Source organism: Pongo pygmaeus, chromosome 23 (genome assembly GCF_028885625.2).
Source record: "Pongo pygmaeus isolate AG05252 chromosome 23, NHGRI_mPonPyg2-v2.0_pri, whole genome shotgun sequence".
Lineage (NCBI taxonomy): Eukaryota > Metazoa > Chordata > Mammalia > Primates > Hominidae > Pongo > Pongo pygmaeus.
The window spans coordinates 57606771-57627246 of NC_085931.1; the positions used below are offsets into that span (position 1 = coordinate 57606771).

General features: G+C 57.7%; 1 protein-coding gene across 3 annotated transcripts in view; it reads left to right on the top strand.

Annotated features, from left to right (window-relative positions):
- Window positions 1–20476, top strand: part of GRAMD4 (GRAM domain containing 4) — a 101585-nt gene that overhangs the window by 31776 nt on the left and 49333 nt on the right. For 2 of the 3 annotated variants that reach the window (XM_054469850.2, XM_063662926.1), the window contains exon 2: window positions 15313–15523. The exons of the other annotated variant lie outside the window; for it this stretch is intronic. In XM_054469850.2, coding sequence (XP_054325825.1) covers window positions 15313–15523 — 211 coding nt within the window. The remainder of the gene's footprint in view (window positions 1–15312; window positions 15524–20476) is intronic. 3 annotated transcript variants of the gene reach the window in all.

Sequence of the window (20476 nt, forward strand, 5' to 3'; positions counted from 1 at the left end):
CAGCCTGAGCAACATAGTGAAACCCCATCTCTACTACAAATTTAAAAAAATTAGCTGGGCAGTGGCACGTGCCTGTAGTACCAGCTACCCCAGAGGCTGAGTTGGGAGGATCACTGGGCAGTGGCACGTGCCTGTAGTATCAGCTGCCCCAGAGGCTGAGTTGGGAGGATCACTGGGCAGTGGCACGTGCCTGTAGTACCAGCTACCCCAGAGGCTGAGTTGGGAGGCCACAGTGACCTATGATTGTGCCATTGCACTCCATCCTGGGTGAAAGAGTAAGACCTTGTCTCTAGTTTCTTGGCCCTTGGGTTTTGCCCCAGAGGCATACATTGCAGACCGCTGAGTGGTGTTGGTTGCTGTCTGGGCCGGCTTGGCCTCAGGTGATCCTGTTGCCCTCCGCGCAGGAGCCTGGGTCCACCTTCTCCTGGCTGTGTGCTTCCTTAAACACAGGTGTTCCGCAGCCTGCTGTGTGGGGTAGCCCTGTGTTGGGCTTGTATGTATCCCAGGGCTTGGTCCATGTGGGAGAGTCTTGGTAGGCCTGGCGGAGCCCTTTAACCTCAGCTAGGCCACATTTAAACAAAAGAAGTTGACAGAAGGGAAGGTAGTGGTTTGGAGGTACACAAAGGCTCTTTTCACTGGAGGAGCTATTTAAGGCCACGTGGGTTTACTTCCGTACTAGATTTGCCCAGGGACCCAGGAACTTCTTTAAAATCCACCTGACTCACCCATTCATTTGCTGCGAGTTCTTTGGTGCCAGGCCGTGTGCTGGGCCCCAGGGACACAGCAGGCTGATGGTCAGAGATGCCCATGCACACATTGGATCCCGCATTGTGGAGTGGGAGTGCTTTGGGGACGTGGAACAGCAGAGCAGGGCCTGCAGAGCACCCCACCGGGGAGGGCCGTGGGGCCCCAGGCAGGAGGCGGTGCTTAGGGCTGGCTCCTGGCTTCACCAGTCTTCTTCACTGTGTTGTTGTTTGTCATTAGGCAGTAAGAGACGCCTTTCTGAAACCTGAGGGGTGGCCCGGCTGCTGTTAGGTGTGGACGGGGGCCTACACTGGTGGCTGTTCTGAGTTGCTTCACCTTCCAGCACCCCTGAGTGTGGCGCCCTCCTTGCTGGCTCCTCTGCCTTGGGTGGGACCTGGGATGGTGAGGAGAAGCCCCCGGGCTACGGCCCAGGTTGGATAAGAGGGTGGATGGTGGCACGTGGGATCCTTCACCAAGCTTCTTCTGCCCCCAGGAACTTGGAGACTGTCCAGGCTGCCCTAGCCTGGCCAGGGACCACGCCTTTTCCTTACCCTTCCCTTAAGAGGACTGGATGGTGGCAAGGCCCACCCACGAATGTGTGATGCACGGGCCACTTAAAGGAGCACCGCATGCCTGGTGAGGGCTGTGGTTCCTTCTGGTCTGCCCTGTCCCTGGCGTGGGTTAGTGGGGACATGGGCTTCTGTGAGCATTCTCGTTCTGCTAGGCATCTGTGGACCCCGGACAGGGACGGTCAGCGAAAGCCCACGGACCACACGCCACCCACTGCCACCTGTTTCTGCCTGTTTTGTAAATGATGTCTGATTTGTACACAGCTGTGCCCATTTGCACCACAGCAAGAGTTGGGAAGTTGTAGAGGCCGTGTGGCCTGCTGAGCTGAAGGTGTTCACCGCCCGGCCTCTCACAGATTGGGCTTGCTGAACCCCACCTAGGAGCCGCTCCCTGTGCCTTCACGATGTTGCAGCCTTTGATGCAGAAACACGTCTGGAGAACAGCCTGCTTTCAGACAGCTTTCAGCTTGTGGGAAATTGGGCAAGGGCAGTGGCAGGAAGACATGGCGAATCTGGGGAATCCAGAAGGGGCTTCCTTTCGGCCATCTCATTGGCTGGATATTCTCAAGCCCTGGTTGCTAAGAGTGATGGAGAGAGTTGGAAAAAGAATGTTTCCACTAGAAACGCATCCCTCCATGTGTTTCCTATGGCTTAGTTTATTTGCTTCTACAACACAGTGGTTTTTGCTTGCCTACCTGTGCCTAAACTTAGGTTTTCTTGCCAGCTTTGTTTTCTTTAAATAAACATTTGTGCAGGCCGGGCGTGGTGGCTCACGCCTGTAATCCCAGCACTTTGGGTGGCAGAGGCGGGGGGATCAAGTGAGGTCAGGAGTTCGAGACCAGCCTGGCCAACATGGTGAAACCCCATCTCTACTAAAAATACAAAGAGTTAGCTGGGCATGGTGGCAGGTGCCTGTAATCCCAGCTACTCGGAAGGCTGAGGCAGGAGAATCATTTGAACCCGGGAGGCAGAGGTTGCAGTGAGCCAGGATCACGCCATTGCACTCCAGCCTGGGTAACAAGAGCGAAACTCCATCTCAAAAAAAAAAAAAAATTAAATAAAAAATAAACATCTATGTGGTCACTCTGCCAGGGTCCCCATTCAGGCTTCTAGGCAGAGGAGCCTGTGAGCTGTCATATGGTGTGATGGATGGATTAATAGAGGCATATGCTGGGGAGGGTGGGGTGACTGGTGCTAAGCTGCTTCTGGGGCTGTCCTGGGGTTCAAGCAAGCTCAGGCCATGGAGTCCAGTGGAGCCAGTTCGTGTTCCTGTTGTGCCACTTCTCTCTCACCCTGCCTCCCCGAACCTCAGTTTACCCATTTGTCAGTTGGTTTAGCAGATGCTTCTTCCTTTCAACATTGTGACTGGGGTGGGGGAGATGAACACTGGTGGGAGCTTGTCACTCTCATCCTTTCATCCTGCTTTGTACCCTCCGAGAAAGGGTTATTGGGCAGAGGCTGCCCTTCTGAGGTGTGGATGGAACTATTGGTGACATTATTTTTATTTATTTATTTTTAGAGACAGGGTCTTGGCTGGGTGCAGTGGCTCATGCCTGTAATCCCAGCAGTTTGGGAGGCTGAGGTGGGTGGATCACGAGGTCAGGAGAGCAAGACCATCCTGGCTAACATGGTGAAACTCCATCTTTACTAAAAATACAAAAAAAAAAAAAAAAAAAAATTAGCTGGGCATGGTGGGGGGCGCCTATAGTCCCAGCTATTTGGGAGGCTGAGGCAGGAGAATGGCATGAACCCGGGAGGCGGAGCTTGCAGTGAGCCGAGATTGCACCACTGCATTCCAGCCTGGGAGACACAGCAAGACTCCATCTCAAAAAAAAAAAAAAAAAAAAAAAGAAGAGACAGGGTCTCGATCTGTTGCCCAGGCTGCAGTGCAGTAGGGTCTCGATCTGTTGCCCAGGCTGGAGTGCAGTGATTTGATCATAGCTCATTGCAGCCTTGAACTCCTGGGCTCAAGCGACCCTCCTGCCTCAGCCTTCTGAAAAACTGGGACTACAGGTGCACGCCACCACGCCCGGCTAACTTATCTTTTATTTTTTGTAGAGGCGGGGTCTTGCCGTGTTGTCTGGGCAGGTCTTGAACTCCTGGGCTCAAGCGATTCTCCTGCATTGGACTCCCAGAGTACTGGGATTTCAGGTGTGAGCCACTGAGGCTGGCTGAGGTACTGTAGCTGTTGTTACTGTGGTCTCCTGACCATGGATGCTGTGCCGTGGACCTAGATTTGGATGATGTCCTTGGCTTGTTGGAGGAAGGCCCTCTCTGCTTGGTGTCAGGAGTTGGTGGTGTTGAGCAGGCTCAGGTGCGCCGGAAGCCTGGGGGAAGTGAGGGCACAGTGCTTGGTCCTGAGAATAGCCCGTAGCAGGCACTGCCAGCTCTCATCCACCTGGGGCTTCCTCTCAAGGCCCAAGCTGGTGTAAGCCTGGACTGTGGCCTAGGTGCCCTGGAGATGGGCTCCTGAGCTTACACCCGTGCTCAGGTATCCCTGCTACCTCCACCTAAAGACCTGGAAACTGAGGGTTAGGACTGGCTTGACTTGGGCAGCCTGGCGCAAGGAACCTTACTCTCAACCGTTTAGGGCTGGTCCAGGGATGGGAGCAGAGGGTGTGGGCCTGGTTTGACAAGCGGTGGTGGCCAGTGGGCGGCCGAAGGCTGCTGCGCCTTTCCTGACGCGGTCTCCTGCTTCCCGGGGCCCCCAGGCTGAAGTGCTGTTTGTGTTCTGGGTGCCGTGGTTCTCTCCTGTGGCCGCCCACAGCCCCTGCTCACCCACAGGCCCTTGCTGCCCCGCCGTGGACTTCGGGCTTGGGTCCCTGCTCGGGAGCTCGTGGTGACTAGCGGGGTCTCGGGATGATCTCAGAACTTTGTACCCTGGCTCCCGACACCCACAAGACAGCGCTGCCTCCCCAGCGCCTGTGGTTACGCAGTGGTGATGTATGGGGCGTGAGAGCAGCGTTTGTGGAACACTTTTTTGGAGAGTAGGGCTGTGTTTTTGCTGTTGTTACTGCTGCTGGCTGGGCAGGTTGCTGAGTCCTTCTGGCACTGTCTCATGTCGTCCTCTAACAGCCCTGAGCGGGGGCCCCTGTCCAAGGTCACACAGCTGTGGCCAGCCTGGGCCTGGCTTCTGGCTGCCGCGACCCACTGCATGCCTGTGCTTGAGATGATCTGGTGGATAGTGGGACACATGTCCACTCCTCGAGGCTCTCCAGCCCCGGTGGTACTTAGGGCGACTGGAGCAGATGTGGGTCAGCCCCACCCGGTGCTGGAGGCACAGAGGGCCAGGACGCAACCCCCAGCCCCGCACAGGCGAGTGTTCCCTGTGTCCCCGAGCTGCTGTCGCTGTGGTTTGTGGTGGTTTTGGGTCCCCCAGGCAGGGTGATGTGATTGAAAGTAGAGAGTGACTTGGGCTGGGTGGCGGTTACCCAATGGCTGGGAAGGCTGTCTCAGACAGAGGGCATCGCTTGGGCAGCATCCTGGAGGCCAGGAAGGGGCCTCCATGGTGCAGAGGGCAGGGTGCCAGGATGGGGCTAGAGGTCAGGCTGCTGGCGCTGAGTCAGAGATGGGCCCACCCCACCCCGAGGCTTCAGTGCTGCCATACATACCCCCTCCTGCCCTGGAGGCGGGCTGCCCAGCTTGCTGCTTCCTGCTTCCCAGGCTGTCTTTGACCCCTTGGGGCCTCTCAGGAACTCTAGTTTTGCATTTAGACCTCACCTTCTATTTCACGCATCTGTCTCAAGCCTGCTGGGAGAGAGGTGGGTGAGGGGAGGCTGCTGCTGTTCACGGAGCCCTGTGCCCTCATGGCCGTCATGGCCGCGGCTGCAGCAGTGTGAGAGGAGGGATCTGGAGGCGGCTCACACGGGTTCCCAGGAGCTGATTGATGGGTTTTCAGGAATTCTGTGAGTTGGCTGTTAATAAAAATGAAAATACATAAACTTGCAGTTAGATCAATTATGTTGAAAGCAAAGGCATTGAATACTTGAACCCCATCGTTTCCGAATCATTTGATTGCATTTTACTATTGCGTGTGCTGCCGAGGTTCCCTGGGCCCGCCGCGTGTGGCCGAAACGCTGTGCAGTGATGACCGCTGGCAGGGCGGGAGTGTGTGCACCAAGGGCGGGGTGCTGCCACCACTCAGGGCCTCGCTTCTCCTTGTGTTGGTTGTCTAGACTTACCAAACTGATGAGGAAAGTGTTAACGTGCAGATGAAGCTAAAAATTGTGTGATGTCTGTAGCCGTTCATTACAAATGGCGTAAAAGCCTTGTGAAAATATTCTACCATTGGAAAGCAGCTACCTTGTTCAGCAAGGACATTTCCCGTGTCGTAGACTCACAGGTGGCGTTCCCCTGCATGTCTCCCTTCCACCTTTGTTGTGGTTTGTAAACGGAAACAAAAACACCAGCCAACATCCGTGTGGTGCTCATGGGTGGTGGCTGCCAGGGGCCAACCGTGGAGACAGGATTTGAGCACAAATTCATGAAAGCATTCTGTGAGAGTCAGTTGGTTGTCCAGAATTTTACACTTCATGGGTAGTGCACATTTCATGATTATTTGCAGATACACGCCGCAGGTAGTAAACATGGGACATGTGCCTGTGTGTGTAGGTTCCTCCGTGTGAAGGTTCCCCCATGTTTAGGTTCCCCTGTGCTTTATAGGTTCCCCTGTGCATGTAGGTTCCCCTGTGTGTAGGTTCCCCTGTGCGTGTAGGTTCCCCTGTGTGTAGGTTCCCCTGTGCTTTATAGGTTCTCCTGTGCGTATAGGTTTCCCCGTGTGAAGGTTCCCCTGTGTGTAGGTTCCCCTAAGCGTCTAGGTTCCCCTGTGTGTAGGTTCCCCCGTGTGTGCGGGTTCCCCTGTGTGTGTAGGTTCCCCTGTGTGTAGGTTCCCCTGTGTGTGTAGGTTCCCCTGGGTGTAGGTTCCCCCTATACGTGTAGGTTCCCCTGTGTGTAGGTTCCCGCGTGTGTAGGTTCCCCTGTGCAAGTAGGTTCCCCCATGTGTAGGTTCCCTTGTGCGTGTAGGTTCCCTTGTGCGTGTTGGTTCCCCTGTGTTGGGTCCTTAAACATTAACCAGCTCCTTCCTCCCCAGGCCTGGGCAGGATCCCAGCGCACAGAGGAAGAAGCAGAGACTCACCTAGGCCTCTCCCGGCCCTCCCAGTCTTCCTGACTGTCTCTCCTGGGCCATGCTGGCAAGGGGCCCCACAGCGGGCCATACACCATGTTGGCATTAGCACCCCAGGGTGTGCTTAGCCCTGGGCCCGCTCCCTGGCCCCCCAGGTGGCTTCCCTCTCACAGTGCAGAAGGCTCAGCTCCCCCCATGGGGTTCCAGCCTGACCCTCATATGACTCAGGCCTGAAGATACTTTGCCAAGGGAAGGAATTCAGGTTTCTTCCTGGAGAAACATCCCAGATCACTGAAGGCTTGGAGTTAAAGTTTTTGTGTATTCGGGGACGCTGTGCTTTGGCAGGGCCCAAGGCAGAGTCCATGGGTGTCCCTAGTCCATGGGTGTCCCTTTCTCTTGAGGCCTCTGGCAGAGGAAAGAAAGCTCAGCTGGTGGCTGGGGGCTCAGGCTGGCGGGGACACCCCAGCTGCGGCATCTGGGCTGCCTTCATGCGTCGCTCCCTCACTCTCTGAACAAGTGTTTGTCACTGCCCACCACGTGCCAAGCTCTGCAGAGGGAGACTCGGGCGCCTGCAGCTCGAGTCCACCTGAGCATCACCGGGCAGAGCCAAGCCCCCGGAGGCTTAGTCAGACACAGCCCCTGCCCTGGGGGAGCACCAGGCGGGTTCTAACCAAGCAGAGCTGGAGGCACAAGCGCTAAACAAGGAAGCCATCAGGGCAATCCAAGGACACCACGTCAAACCAAACAGGACGGTGGAGTGACAGCAGGCGGCGACTGGGGAATGCGGCAAATGAGCGACGTCCCAGAGTCAAACGTGTCGGGCCCTGCAGTGGGGACAGAGGCGGTGGTCGGAGGGTTCCAAAGGGGGTCAGCAGAGCTGCAGCCAAGCCTGGAGGAGCCAGAGCTGATGAGGGTGTTGGGGGAGCAGCCGCGTTGATCCAGGTGCATGGAAGCCCCTGGAGAACTTCAGCAGGGGCACTGCAGAGGCTGATTTTCCATTTGAAGGCCTCGCCATGCTTGCCGTGTGGAGAAGGCTTTGGGAGGCACGCGGCTGCCTGGACCAGGCTGGGGTCGTGGGGAGAGGTGGACAGATGCGCAGCCCCGTCTGGAGGCGGGCAGCTGGCACGCACTGCAGATTGGCAGTGGAGTTGAGGAACGAGGCTATCAAGGGCTCTTGAGGGTTTCACCCAGGCAGCTGGTGGACACAGTGCCATCCAATCAGAGTGCCCCTTGAGACCCGAGTCTGTGCCAGGCGTGGCATAGTTGAGATACTGGTGAGCTGTCCAGCTCGGAGCCTGCAGGGAGGCCAGGTTTGGGGGCAGGGTTGAGAGCAGCCAAACACCCGGATACGGACATCAGCATTTGAGGCCTCCTGACTGTGCCCAGCTAGCAGGACTGAGGCCTGAATCCAGGGAGGGGATGAAACTCCTGGACAAGCCTTGAGTTTGGGGCAGCGCACATGTCATCCGTTGTGAGCCGACCTCTCGAGGCTGATGTTGGAACAATAGTGGCCAAGGCCGGGCAGGGCCCAGAAGGGCAGGATCTGCAGTCTTAGGACCCCAGAGGGCCCAGGGAGCTGTGTGTGCTGGGGTCCTTGGGCCTCTTTGCATAAGGAGTTAGGGAGGTGCAAGTATGTGGCTGTAAGCATGGGGACATTGGGGTGGATATTTTTGTTTTGTTCTTAGAGACGAGGTCTGGCTCTCATCCAGGTTGGAGTGCAGTGGTAAGATCGTGGTTCACCGCAGCCTCAAACTCCCAGGTTCCCAGGCGATCCTCCTGCCTCAACCTTCTGAGCAACTGGGACTATAGGCACGTACCACCACGCTGGCTCATGTTCTTATTTCACTTTTTGTGTCACTGCATTGCCCACCTCAGCCTCTCAAAGTGCTGGGATTACAGGCCTGAGCCCTGGTGCCTGGCTGGCGATGGGGTATTGGTAGAACGAGGCCTTTTTTGCTGGCCGCCCCCGGTCCTCCCGTTCACTCTGCAAAGCCCTGGAGTCTGCCAGCTGCCCCATCCTCATGTCCTCTCCAGCTGCCCAGGTTGGCTGTCCAGCTGCTGGTCTAACCTCCATCCCAGGCCTTTCTGACAGTGAGGTTTAGGGGCTACCTTCCCTAGAGGACTGAGACTTGGAGGGGGCCAGGCGGGGGCAGGGGCCCACTGCAGTGGGGGTGGGGGAGGTGTGCCTGTTTTGCTCAACGTCTGCGAGTCCCCCAGGGACATTGCTTAGGAGGGCTGGCGGCTGTGGGAAAGTGGATGCTGTTTATCCCAGGATCAGCAGGAGAGCCGCCAGATAACAAGGGGATGAAGGGCGCGCTGGCAACCGGGCCCTGATGTGGAGGTCAGCTGTGATCCAGGGACCCAGAACTTGGAGAGGAGCTTTAGCAGGGGAGATGGTGTGAAGGAGACACGGCTCAGGGCAAGCACCAGAGACCAGGAACCCCCCTTTTTTTTTTTTTAAATCTTGGGCTGGGGAAGGGGAAATAAAGTCCTTTGCGGTTTCTGAGTCCAGGGTTCCCTAGACACTGTTGCCTTTGTGTGACCAGAAGCAATTCAGCGGTTTCCAGAGCAGCATGCTTTTGTGTTCCAGGGCTGGCTGGCCCAATTCCATCCTGCTTGCAGAGAGGGCCTGGAGCCTGGCCGGGCGCTGCCCTGAGCCTGGGGGATCCTGGGAGAACCTGGACAGCCGTGGTGAGCCCTGCTGCCCTGCTCTGGTGCACAGGACTGGGGTCCTCCAGGCTCCAGGGCAGCAGGCACCACCCTCTCCGTGCCTGCTGGGGTTGGGTGGCTTGGAGGCTATGGTTCCTGGGTCCTCACAGCACATCCTGGTTCTGGGCCAGGACCTGGAGGAGCCACAGTGAGAGAGTGTTTCTGGATGTATCTGAGACAGATGGAGGTAGGGGGCAGGCGGCAGGGGGACATGGTAGGGCCCATCTGAGTGGAAGCCCCAGCCTTGGGAAAAGCTGCTACTCTCTGGGGCAGTGGTCCTGGGTACCACGTGCTCTTCCGGAGCCATCTCAATCTTGAAAGGCAGGCTCCCTCCCAAGGCCGGGTGCAGGCCAGACCCACCAGTAAAGCACCTGCGCAGCCTGGGGTCGGGGGTCCAGTGAGGAAGGGTGGAGGCCTCCTGAGAACCTGGCCTCGTCAGGAGGGCCAGCAAGAGGAGGAGCCTCTCAGGAAGCCCCTCAGAACCTGACAGGACGAGAAGAAGGGAGGCTGATCTGAGAGGAAGGGAGGCCAATCTGAGAGGGAGGGAGGCCGATCCGGGAGGGAGGGAGGCCGATCCGGGAGGGAGGCCGATCCGAGAGGGAGGGAGGCCGATCCGGGAGGGAGGGAGGCCGATCCGAGAGGGAGGGAGGCCGATCCGAGAGGGAGGGAGGCCGATCCGAGAGGGAGGGAGGCCGATCTGAGAGAGCCGCGTGGCTCGGAGTTGCAGGGGCCCTGGGCTGCCAGGGGTGGGCCTGTAGGTGCAGGTGGAGGGGCCGGTCCTGGGGAGGGCGGCTGGGCTGCAGGCTGAGGAGCTGGGCTTCTTCCTTCAGGGACCGTGGAGGGGGTGGGGATGGGCAGCTGGAAGTAGGGAGGGCAGGGGCCGTCTGGTTGGGGATGCGCTGCTGCAGCACGCAGGATGGAAGGTGCAGGTGAGACGCAGGTGGGCAGCGTCAGGACACCTGGGTCTGGCCTGAGGTGCAGCCTGGAGCAATGGTCAGTGTGTAGATGGGCCTCGGTTTCTGCATCTGTAAGTTGGGGGTGTGCGGGGTAACAGCGTCCTCCCCCAAAATTCATGTCCACCTGGTACCTGTGGACCCGACCTTACTTGGGAATGGCTCTTTGCGGATGTCATTGAGATGAAGCCACCCCGGTGTAGAGTGGAGCACTCTTCAGTGCAGTGTGGGGGCTGCCCATATGGCTGTGGAGGGCATCCCCAGCCTGGCACAGGTGCAGGCTGGAAGCGTAGCCCAGGCCCATCCCTGGCGGTGTGTTGCGGAGGGCACCCCTACCTTCGTGCAGGCGCAGGTTGGAAGTGTAGCCCGGGCCCATCCCTGGTGGTGTAGGCTGGAAGGCCCATCCCTGGTGGTGTAGGCTGGAAGGCCCATCCCTGGCGGTGTGTGGTGACCTGTCGTGACATGTGCGGTGACATGGAGTTTGATTCTTAACTGACCGAAGCTTGAAAAGTCTGTCTTTTTGATGGACCCAGGGAGTTGGGTGAGGAGGGTGGTAGAGTCAGTGGGGATGAGAGCAGGGTCCTCTAGGACCCTGATGTGTGGACGCCCTCCCTAAGGGCTGCTGTGAGCCATCCAGCAGGAGGACCCTGGGTTTGGGGCTGAGCCAGTGGCTGGGAGAGCAGACTGAGGAGTAGCCGGACACTGTGGCGGGGCACGCATTGCATTCTGATGGTGACAGGAGGGACACTCAGGGCCTTTGTCCCCTCTCTCAGTGCCTCATTTGCTTGCCTGAGGTGATTGGGAAGGCAGCCCTGGCCTCGGAATTAGAGCCTCCCAGACAAGGGGGCTGTCCTCTGCCCAGAGCCCTGCAGGCAGCCAAGAGTTCTGTGCGTGTCTGAGCATGGCCCCCGCTTTCCTTGGGTGGAGGCCAGCTTGGTGCCCTACCGAGGGCCTGCGGGCACCAGTGCCTGGGTCGTCCCCTCTGCCTCCCTCTCAGCTGCCGCTCCCAGGAGGACTCGCCGGGTTTTTGAGAATGGAAGGAAGTAGGTTTTACATTGCTACACTTCCCCTAGCCTGTTCATCCTTCCTTTTTAAACATTAAAGAGCAGTAAAAATGGTGGTTACCAGAGGCTTGGGGAGGGCATGGGAGTTCCTGTTCAGTGAGCAGAGTTTCAGTTAGACGAGTCTGGAGGTGGCTGCGCAGCATCACGGATGTAATTTATGCCACGGAGCTGCACGCTAAAAACTGGTGAAGTTGGGCCGAGCACGGTGGCTCACGCCTGTAATCCCAGCACTTTGGGAGGCCGAGGCGGGCGGATCACGAGGTCAGGAGATCGAGAGCATCCTGGCTAACACGGTGAAACCCCGTCTCTACTAAAAATACAAAAAATTAGCTGGGTGTGGTGGCGGGCGCCTGTAGTCCCAGCTACTTGGGAGGCTGAGGCAGGAGAATGGCGTGAACCCGGGAGGCGGAGCTTGCAGTGAGCCGAGATCTCACCACTGCACTCCAGCCTGGGTGACGGAGCGAGACTCCATCTCAAAAAAAAAAAAAAAAAAAAACAACTGGTGAAATTGGTAATATTTATATTACGTGTGTTTTACCGTAATTAAAAAATATTGTGGGAAAAGAAGTAATAGGGAGGCATTTTAGGAGATTTGGAGAGAGAATTGTTAACCATCACTGTAAGCCCATACTCCCAACGTCTGGCCCCATAGCACCCGAGTCTCTTCACGCACCTGTTTGCCATAACGACGGTCACAGGAAGGTCCCGGTTTTAGTTGCCTTCGTCCCTTCACAAGGACGGGGTCCTGTGTGGGTCCACCAGGGTGTTCCAGGACCCCCTGCCCTGCTGGTCTTGATGGATGGTGTGTGACGTGTTTCCCCCCACCAGGCCTCCCCTTCTTGAGCTTGGTCCTAGGGTCCTGGTACTGAGTTGTGGAGTCGCTGGTTCAGGGGGTGTCTGTGTGCTTGCTCCGCCACATTCCACAGCCCGGGTTAGCTTTAGTTTCCTTCCTTTTTTTTTTTTTTTGAGACAGAGTCTCGCTCTGCCCCCCAGGCTGCAGTGCAGTGGTGAGATCTCGGCTCACTGCAAGCTCCACCTCCCGGGTTCACGCCATTCTCCTGCCTCAGCCTCCCGAGTAGCTGGGACCCTGGGACTACAGGTGCCCGCCACCTCGCTTGGCTAATTTTTTTGTATTTTTAGTAGAGATGCGGTTTCACCGTGTTAGCCAGGATGGTCTCGATCTCCTGACCTCGTGATCCGCCCGCCTCGGCCTCCCAAAGTGCTGGGATTATAGGCATGAGCCACCGTGCCCGGCCTAGTTTCCTTTCTAGTGGGCTTGAAGGTTTTTGCATATTAGGAAGTGGTCTTGTCATTTTTCCCACATTGACCTACATTGTCAAGCTGTTTTTTTTTTTTTAAACGGAGTCTTGCTCTGTTGCCCAGGCTGGAGTGCAGTGGTGCGATCTTGGCTCACTGCAACCTCCACCTCCTGGGTTCAAGTGATTCTCCTGCCTCACCCTCCCAAGTAGCTGGGATTATAGGCGCACATCACCTCGCCCAGCTAATTTTTGTATTTTAAGCAGAGACGGAGGTTCGCCATGTTGACCAGGCTGGTCTCAAACTCCTGACCTCAAGTCATCCACTCACCTCGGCCTCACAAAATGCTGGGATTACAGGCGCCAGCCACCGCACCTGGCCTAGTCAAGTTGTCTTGTAACATGGATATTAATCCTTCATCTATCATGTTGTTACCTGTATTCCTTGTTTTATAGCATATTTTGAAATTTTTTACTTTTTTTTACAAATGAGAGCTTTTTACTTTTGCCTGGTGGCGTGTTAGACTTTTTTACTTAGTGGCTTTTTTTTTTAGTCTCTTAATATAGACTCTTCCATCTTCTTCTCTCTAGGGATTTCATAGCTACTAAGTTCCCTTTTCTTTTTTTTTTTTTTGAGACTGAGTCTCACTCTGTAGCCCAGGCTGGAGTGCAATGGTGCGATCTCGGCTCACTGCAAGCTCCGCCTCCCGGGTTCAAGCGATTCCTCTGCCTCTGCCTCCTGAGTAGCTGGGACTACAGGCGCCTGCCACCACACCCAGCTAATTTTTGTATTTTTAGTAGAGACAGGGTTTCACCGTATTGGCCAGATGGTCTCGAACTCCTGCCCTCATGATCCGCCTACCTTGGCCTCCCAAAGTGCTGGGATTACAGGCGTGAGCCACTGCTCCCAGCTGTTCTCTTTTCTTTTAAGGTTTGTGTGTTTTGAAGTTTACTGAACCTTTAGTCCCTCTGCAATTTGTAGCTCCTATATGGGAAACTTTTCCAAATGGCTGGCTCATGCCCCCCCAGCCTATGAGCAGCAGTTGCTACCTCCCCATCACCCACAGCCCCCTCCTGGGGTCCTCCCAGCTTCCAGGGGATGCTGGGCATCAGGACGGCTCCCCGTAGAGCCTGTGTTCTGTGGGGTTTTTTTTTTTTTTGAGACGGAGTCTCACTCTGTCGCCCAGGCTGGAGTGCAGTGGTGGGATCTCAGCTCACTGCAAGCTCCTCCTCCTGGGTTCATGCCATTCTCCGTCTCAGCCTCCCGAGTAGCTGGGACTACAGGCGCCCTCCCCTGCACCCGGCTAATTTTTTGTATTTTTAGTGGAGATGGGGTTTCACCGTGTTAGCTAGGATGGTCTCAATCTCCCGACTTTGTGATCCGCCTTCCTCGGCCTCCCAAAGTGCTGGAATTACAGGCGTGAGCCACCGTGCCCAGCGTCCTGTGGGTTTTGCAGCAGGGCCGGCATCAGGAATACTCAAGTGCCCATCCCAGGAGAGCCTCCCCTCCCCTCACCATGCTGGGAGCCTCCGCAGCTCTGTGGCTCAGAGCGGGTTCTAGTGTATTCTGTGTCTTCGGTCCTCACTGTTAATGAGACTTCTTGCCACGAACTGTGATGCTGAGGAAAGCGGAGGAGGCTTTGGAGGCGGGGCAGACACGTCGGAGCTGGATCTGACCTTGCTCTCAGTGCTTCCCTGCCATGCTGCCCGCCCCAAGCAGGAAGTTCGGGAAATACCCCTGCCAGGGATCACTCCCCGCCCCCTTTCCTTGCGCCTGGCCCAGTCGCCCTGTCTTGAATTCCCGGATACCTTTGCCTTACTGGCATCTTTCCATTTTCAGAGGCAAAAATGTCAGCTCAGAAAGCTTGTCAGTGGCAGGACCGGCGTGTACAGAGCAGTCCTCCCACGGGGACGGGTTTTGGGAGAGGCATCCAGGCCATGGAGCTGCGTGATGGGGCTGGGGCTGGGTGGCCTCTCCCTGCCTGGCTGGCCCCTCCTGTGGGCCACTGATCCTGGCCTCCCGGCTTTTGGGGGTGCCTTGGTGTTGCTGGCCAGGTGGGGCAGCGATGTGGGGAGCAGCACCCCACGACACATACACCCTTTGGCACGTGGTGTGTGTGAATTACGTGTGTCCTGATGCAGCACACAGTAACTTGCACCTCAGTGTGACCAGGTTTCTATGTTGATTAGAGGAGGAGACAGGCATGGGGGCTGGGACAGGAGGCACAGCTGGCCGTGGGTGCCTGACCCCGCTATCTCTGGGAGGGCTTCTGGGAGGTGGTACGATCTGAATGTGTCTGAGTACGAGCCTGGTCGCATGGCGAGTAGGAACATGCTTTAGGCAGAGGGAGCAGTGTGGGCGGAGTCCTGGGAGCCAGGGCCAGGTGGAGCATGTAGGACACAAGGCCAGGTCCCCTAGGTCCAGGAGAGAATCAACCAAGGCATCCCTAGCACACGCATCTGCTGGTTTCCAGGCGTGGCTGCCATCCTGGTGGTGTATGTGGGTGTCGTGTTGACCACGTTCTTGACGGTTTGTTAGGCAACCTTTCGGCATGGCTGGCCCTCCTTCCCAATTCCAGAGCAGCATTCTTCCCTTGCGCCTGCGCACCGCCTCGCCGAGCCAGGCTGAGAACCCTGGTTTCCTTCTGCCTGCTGGGACCTGGGGGCCTTGCTTGGTGGGAGGCAAGGACGCAGCTCAGTGCTGACCAGGCTGGGCTGGGTGGGGTGGCCAAGGGCCCCACCTGGTGGGTGCAGGGCAGGGGTCTCTGGGTCAGGGTTTTCTTTGGAAAGCTGGACCGGCCGTGCCCTGCGTCTGGGAGCTGGCTCGTGGGGCTTGGAGGTGTGTGTGGGAGGGACAGTGGCGAGCGGGAGAGTGACCGTACCCCTCTCTTGCAGGGAGCCCGAGCGTCATGTTAGGGTGAAGCAGAGGAGCTCAGTGCTGAACATGCTAAGGAGGTTAGACAAAATCAGGTTCAGAGGTCACAAGAGAGATGACTTCCTCGATCTAGCGGAGTCTCCAAATGCCTCGGACACCGAATGCAGCGATGAAATCCCCCTGAAGGTATCGCGGACCTCGCCCCGGGACAGCGAGGAGCTGAGGGACCCTGTGAGTACCTGTCCTCGTCCCCTGGTGTGGGCTGGGGTGTCGTCCCCGTCCTCTGTGGCTGGGCCGAGCGTGGACTCAGGCAGATTCGTGTCCTGCCCATGCTGGTCAGAGATGGACTGGGCCTGACTCTCTGTCTCACCTGCTTCTGACCCCTGCAGACCTCATGGGGCCGCGGTGCTGCCACACCAAGCCTTCTGTGTTCCCAGGTCTGATCAGCGGCTGGATTGGTTTTCCTCACTGGCTTTTCTGGGTGGGTGGCAGACTTCTCACCACGTGTGGCGCGGAAACCTCGGCCTGGCCCTGGGAACGCTGACATGCGGCTGGAGCAGGGCGGGCGTTGTCTGGAAGCTGCTGGTGCCTGGCTTGTCTTCTGGTCAAGCCAAAGTGCACGTTTCCAGCCCCCAAAGCTGGCTGATCCCAGGCTGGGCCCTCATCAGCCACGCGGAGTCAGGGCTGGGCCTGTGGCCAGCTGGGGGGACAGCAAATACCCACGGAGCACCTCAGCTAGGCCCTGGGCCCTGGGTGGGAGCCAGGTGGGGAGGCAGGCGGGAGCCAGGCAGGAGCAGGCCCTGCCTTGCAGAAACTTGCATTTGGTGGGGGGCGGGGCGGGGCCCGAAGCATGGTGGGCTGGGCTCCCTGCGGCCCCTCCTCTGGCCCAGCGTGGCCTCTAGCTCCTCCCGGTGTGCACACACCAAATTTGGTGTCCAGCTGGTTTCCTCCTCCAGCCCCTGAGCCAGGTCTTCTTTCCAGGTGTGGCCTGGGAGCGCCAGCCTTCCCTGGCTCCTCGCGTTGCTAATGCTTTATAACAGGACAGTGACTGTGCATTGCTTTCAGCAGGAATTAATAATTTACTGCTGCTGCTGCTCTCTCGACACTGCCCGACCAGGCAGGTGGGGCCACTTGGCTTCCTGGGGCATCACTACAGAGCACAGAGTGCCCGGCCTGCCGGGATCCGCCATCCCCAGGCAAAGGTTGTGGTTGGTCCTGAGGGTGGACCGGGACCCAGGTGGGGTGTCTGCCCTCATGCAGGTTATGTGGCAGAACGGCAGGGGCCTGCCCTCGCCGGAGAGCTGTGTCTCATCCACCTCTGGCTGGAGCTGGCACGGAGGGCATGGGCCACGATTCTCCAGTGGTGGTCTTTGTGCTGAGCATGTGGTGGGTGTCTCAGGAACAAAAATCTCCCTCCACACACACACATGGTTCAACAGGGAGGGGTGACAGGGATCCCACGCAAAGGCCAGAGCGGGGCTGTTTCCCCAGCTCCCTCTCCGCCATCCGTCTGTCCTGCTCCAGGTGTTGTCTAGGTAGGGACCCTCCCGCCTGAGGGACCCTGTGAGTACCTGTCCTCGTCCCCTGGTGTGGGCTGGGGTTTCGTCCCTGTCCTCTGTGGCCGGGCCAAGCGTGGACTCAGGCAGGTTCGTGTCCTGCCCTTGCTGGTCAGAGACGGACTGAGTGTGTGCGTGGTGTCTGAGGGGCGAGTGGATTGAGTGTGTGCGTGGTGTCTGAGGGGTGGGTGGATTGAGTGTGTGCGTTGGTGTCTGAGGGGTGGGTGGATTGAGTGTGTGCGTTGGTGTCTGAGGGGCGAGTGGATTGAGTGTGTGCGTGGTGTCTGAGGGGCGGGTGGACTGAATGTGTGTGTTGGTGTCTGAGGGGTGGGTGGATTGAGTGTGTGTGTTGGTGTCTGAGGGGCGGGTGGACTGAGTGTGTGCGTGGTGTCTGAGGGGCAGGTGGAGGGCTGGAGTGAAGGGGCCAGGTCCAGGGTTGCAGGTATTGGTCTGGTTGGAGCAGCAGGAGGTAGGGCTGTGGGATCATGGGGTTCTTCACCTGGGGCAGAACATCTGGATTTGGGGGGCATCAGGGATCCCCTGCAGGGGAGAGTCAATGTCAGAGCTGGCCGCTCCAGGGTGATATCTGGGGAGTAGCTTAGAGAATGTGGCTTCTGGGGTGGCAGGGGGTGTAGTGCCAGCAGGGTTGCTGGGGTCACAGGAGAGGCAGGCCGTGGTCTGGACCAGCTCCGGTGGGCAGGTGGTGGTCCACGAGGCACAAGGGGGCTTGAGGGGGCATGTTGAGTTGAGAGGGAGCCCACCGAGTAGGGGCAAATGCTGCAGAGGCCAGGGCAAGGTCAGCCTGTGGACTGGGGCCCCCCTTCCTCGAGGCTGTGAGGGGATGTGGGGGGAAACCACCTCAGGCACTCGGATGTCCGGAATCCCAGGAGATTCCTAGTGTGGGCGAGCAGGGCCCCGCTGGGGGCATCGTGCTGACTGCAGGTCAGGTGCTGACCGCAGAGACCAGGCTGAGCTCCTTAGCTGTATAACCTGAACCTGAGCCTCAGTGTCCTCAGCTTTTAAGGGGGACGGCAGTCTCATCCACCCCCAGGCCTGCTTTAAGGATTAAATGAGATAACAAGTGAAACGTACGTGGCTGACGTCTTGCTTATGGTTAGCTTGGAGGGAGTTGTAATTATTAATGACCGTGAAATATTGATTCGTTAAACCCTCCTCCCGGTTCCAGGGCTCCTTTGCGAAGCCTCGTTCCTGTAGCATGTAGACGCTGCTCCAGGCCAGGCTCACGAGGCCCCCGGGGTGGAGGGCTGTGCAGCGTTGCCCTGCTCCTTCCGAGGTCCCCTCTCATCACCCTTCTTCAGACGGGCAGCCTCCCAGAAACATCCTGAGACCTGGGCTCAGGCACAGAGGCCTTGGGGGTTGGTTTTATAACAGCTTGATCGAGATACTCCCACCCAGTATACAGTTCACCCACTAAAAGTGTGCGACTCGGGTTTCATTAATAGCATATTTACAATGCTGTGCGACCATTACTACAGTCAGTTTTAAAAGATTTTCATCACCTGAAAGAGACCCCATTCCTTTAGCGGTCACTCCCATTTCCCTCGGCCCCCCACCCCACCAGCGGCCAGCCTACTTTCTGTTGATGGATTTGCCTGTTTGGGGCATGTCATATAACACGAGACCTCGTGTGTCTGTCCTTTGCTCGAATAAGGGACGCAAGGTTCATCCATGCTGCAGTGTGTATTGGTGCCGCCTGCCTTTTTATGGCTGAACCTATTTCATCATATGGCCAGGCCACATTTTCTTTTTCTTTTTTTTTTTTTTGAGACAGAGTCTCACTCTGTCACCCAGGCTGGAGTGCAGTGGTGTGATCTCGGCTCACTGCAATCTCCACCTCCCAGGTTCAAGTGATTCTCGTGCCTCAGCCTCCTGAGTAGCTGGGATTACAGGCATACACCACCACGCCCGGCTAATATTTTGTATTTTTAGTAGAGATGGGGTTTTGCCACGTTGCCCAGGCTGGTCTCGAACTCCTGAGCTCAGGCAATCCACCCGCCTCAGCCTCCCAGAGTGCTGGGATTACAGGCGTGAGCCACCGTGCCCGGCCTATTGTTTTTATTCATTGATCTGTTGTGGGCACTCTGGCGGTTCCCACTCAGACTGTGATGAATAAGGCTGAATGCCTGCGATTGAGTGTTTGTGTGCACGTGTTTCCACATGGTCTCGCTGGGCCATGCAGAGGCCCGAGGTTGCCGTTTCCCAGGATCCACCGCATTCTCCCGTGAAGCTGTGCCATCCTCCGTGCCCACCGGTAGGGTCTGAGGGTTTCCCTGGAGGGGCAGGTTCAGACAGGAGCCCACCTTGCAGCCTGGGGTGCTCTGACCGCCCCTCTCAATGCTCCAGAAGCTCTTCCGTGGCGGACCCCAAGCAGCCTCACTCCTGGCAGCAGCTCAGGATCTCGCCCTGGGATGTTTGTCACTTCAGCTAATCTGTCCCCACTGAGGGACCGCAGGTGCTTGTGGCTTTTAGCGTCCATCACTCCTGGCATCCTGGTGCCCATGTGGGCTGCGGCACTCTTGGTGGAAGTGCTGGACCGAGTGTGCCTGTGTGGTGGTCCTGGCAGCTGTGTGGTGTGCCCTCCGTAGCCCCCCGAGGGCCGTGTGCCCTCACCCCGGCCTCCACGGTGTGCCCTCCGTAGCCCCCCGAGGGCCGTGTGCCCCCACCCCAGCCTCCGCGCTGTTCTCAGGCTTCTTTCTCTGCCGCCCTGAGGGGCAAGACGGCAGTGCCGAGTGGCTGTAGGTTGCATGGCTTTTGTTACGCAGGAAGTTGGTCATCTTTGCACACATGTAGGCTTCATTCTTTTTATTTGTTGTGGTAAAATACACAGAGCATAGAATGCACCATTTTCATTTTCACCATCAGTGTGCGGTTCAGGGGCACGGAGCACATGCCCTCTGTTGTGCCACCATCGCCACCTCCACCTCCAGAACCTTTCGTCATCCCAGACTGAGGCCCAGCATGTGTCACACGCCAGCTCCCTGGTGGGAATTCCTCCCTGCCCCACCCCGGCAGCCTGATTCCACCTCCTGTCTCTGAATGTGACTCCTGGAGACCAGGGATGGGTAGAACCTCACAGCCTGTGTCCTTTCATCTCCTGGGGACCAGGGATGGGTAGAACCTCACAGCCTGTGTCCTTTCGTCTCCTGGGGACCGGGGATGTGTAGAACCTCACAGCCTGTGTCCTTTCGTCTCCTGGGGACCGGGGATGGGTAGAACCTCACAGCCTGTGTCCTTTCGTCTCCTGGGGACCGGGGATGGGTAGAACCTCACAGCCTGTGTCCTTTCGTCTCCTGGGGACCGGGGATGGGTAGAACCTCACAGCCTGTGTCCTTTCGTCTCCTGGGGACCGGGGATGGGTAGAACCTCACAGCCTGTGTCCTTTCGTCTCCTGGGGATGGGGGATGGGGGATGGGTGGAACCTTACAGCGTGTGTCTTTTCATCTCTGGCCGCTGTCACCGAGCACCATGTCCTCCAGGTGTGCTCAGCTTCATTCCTGCTTCCTTTCGTTGTGGGCTGTTTGTGTCCTGGGACAAAGTGGCTGAGAGTAGAACCCAGACCTGCTTGGGAGGGGAAGGTTGGAGGGGCCCTGGATGGGCTTGGGGGGCC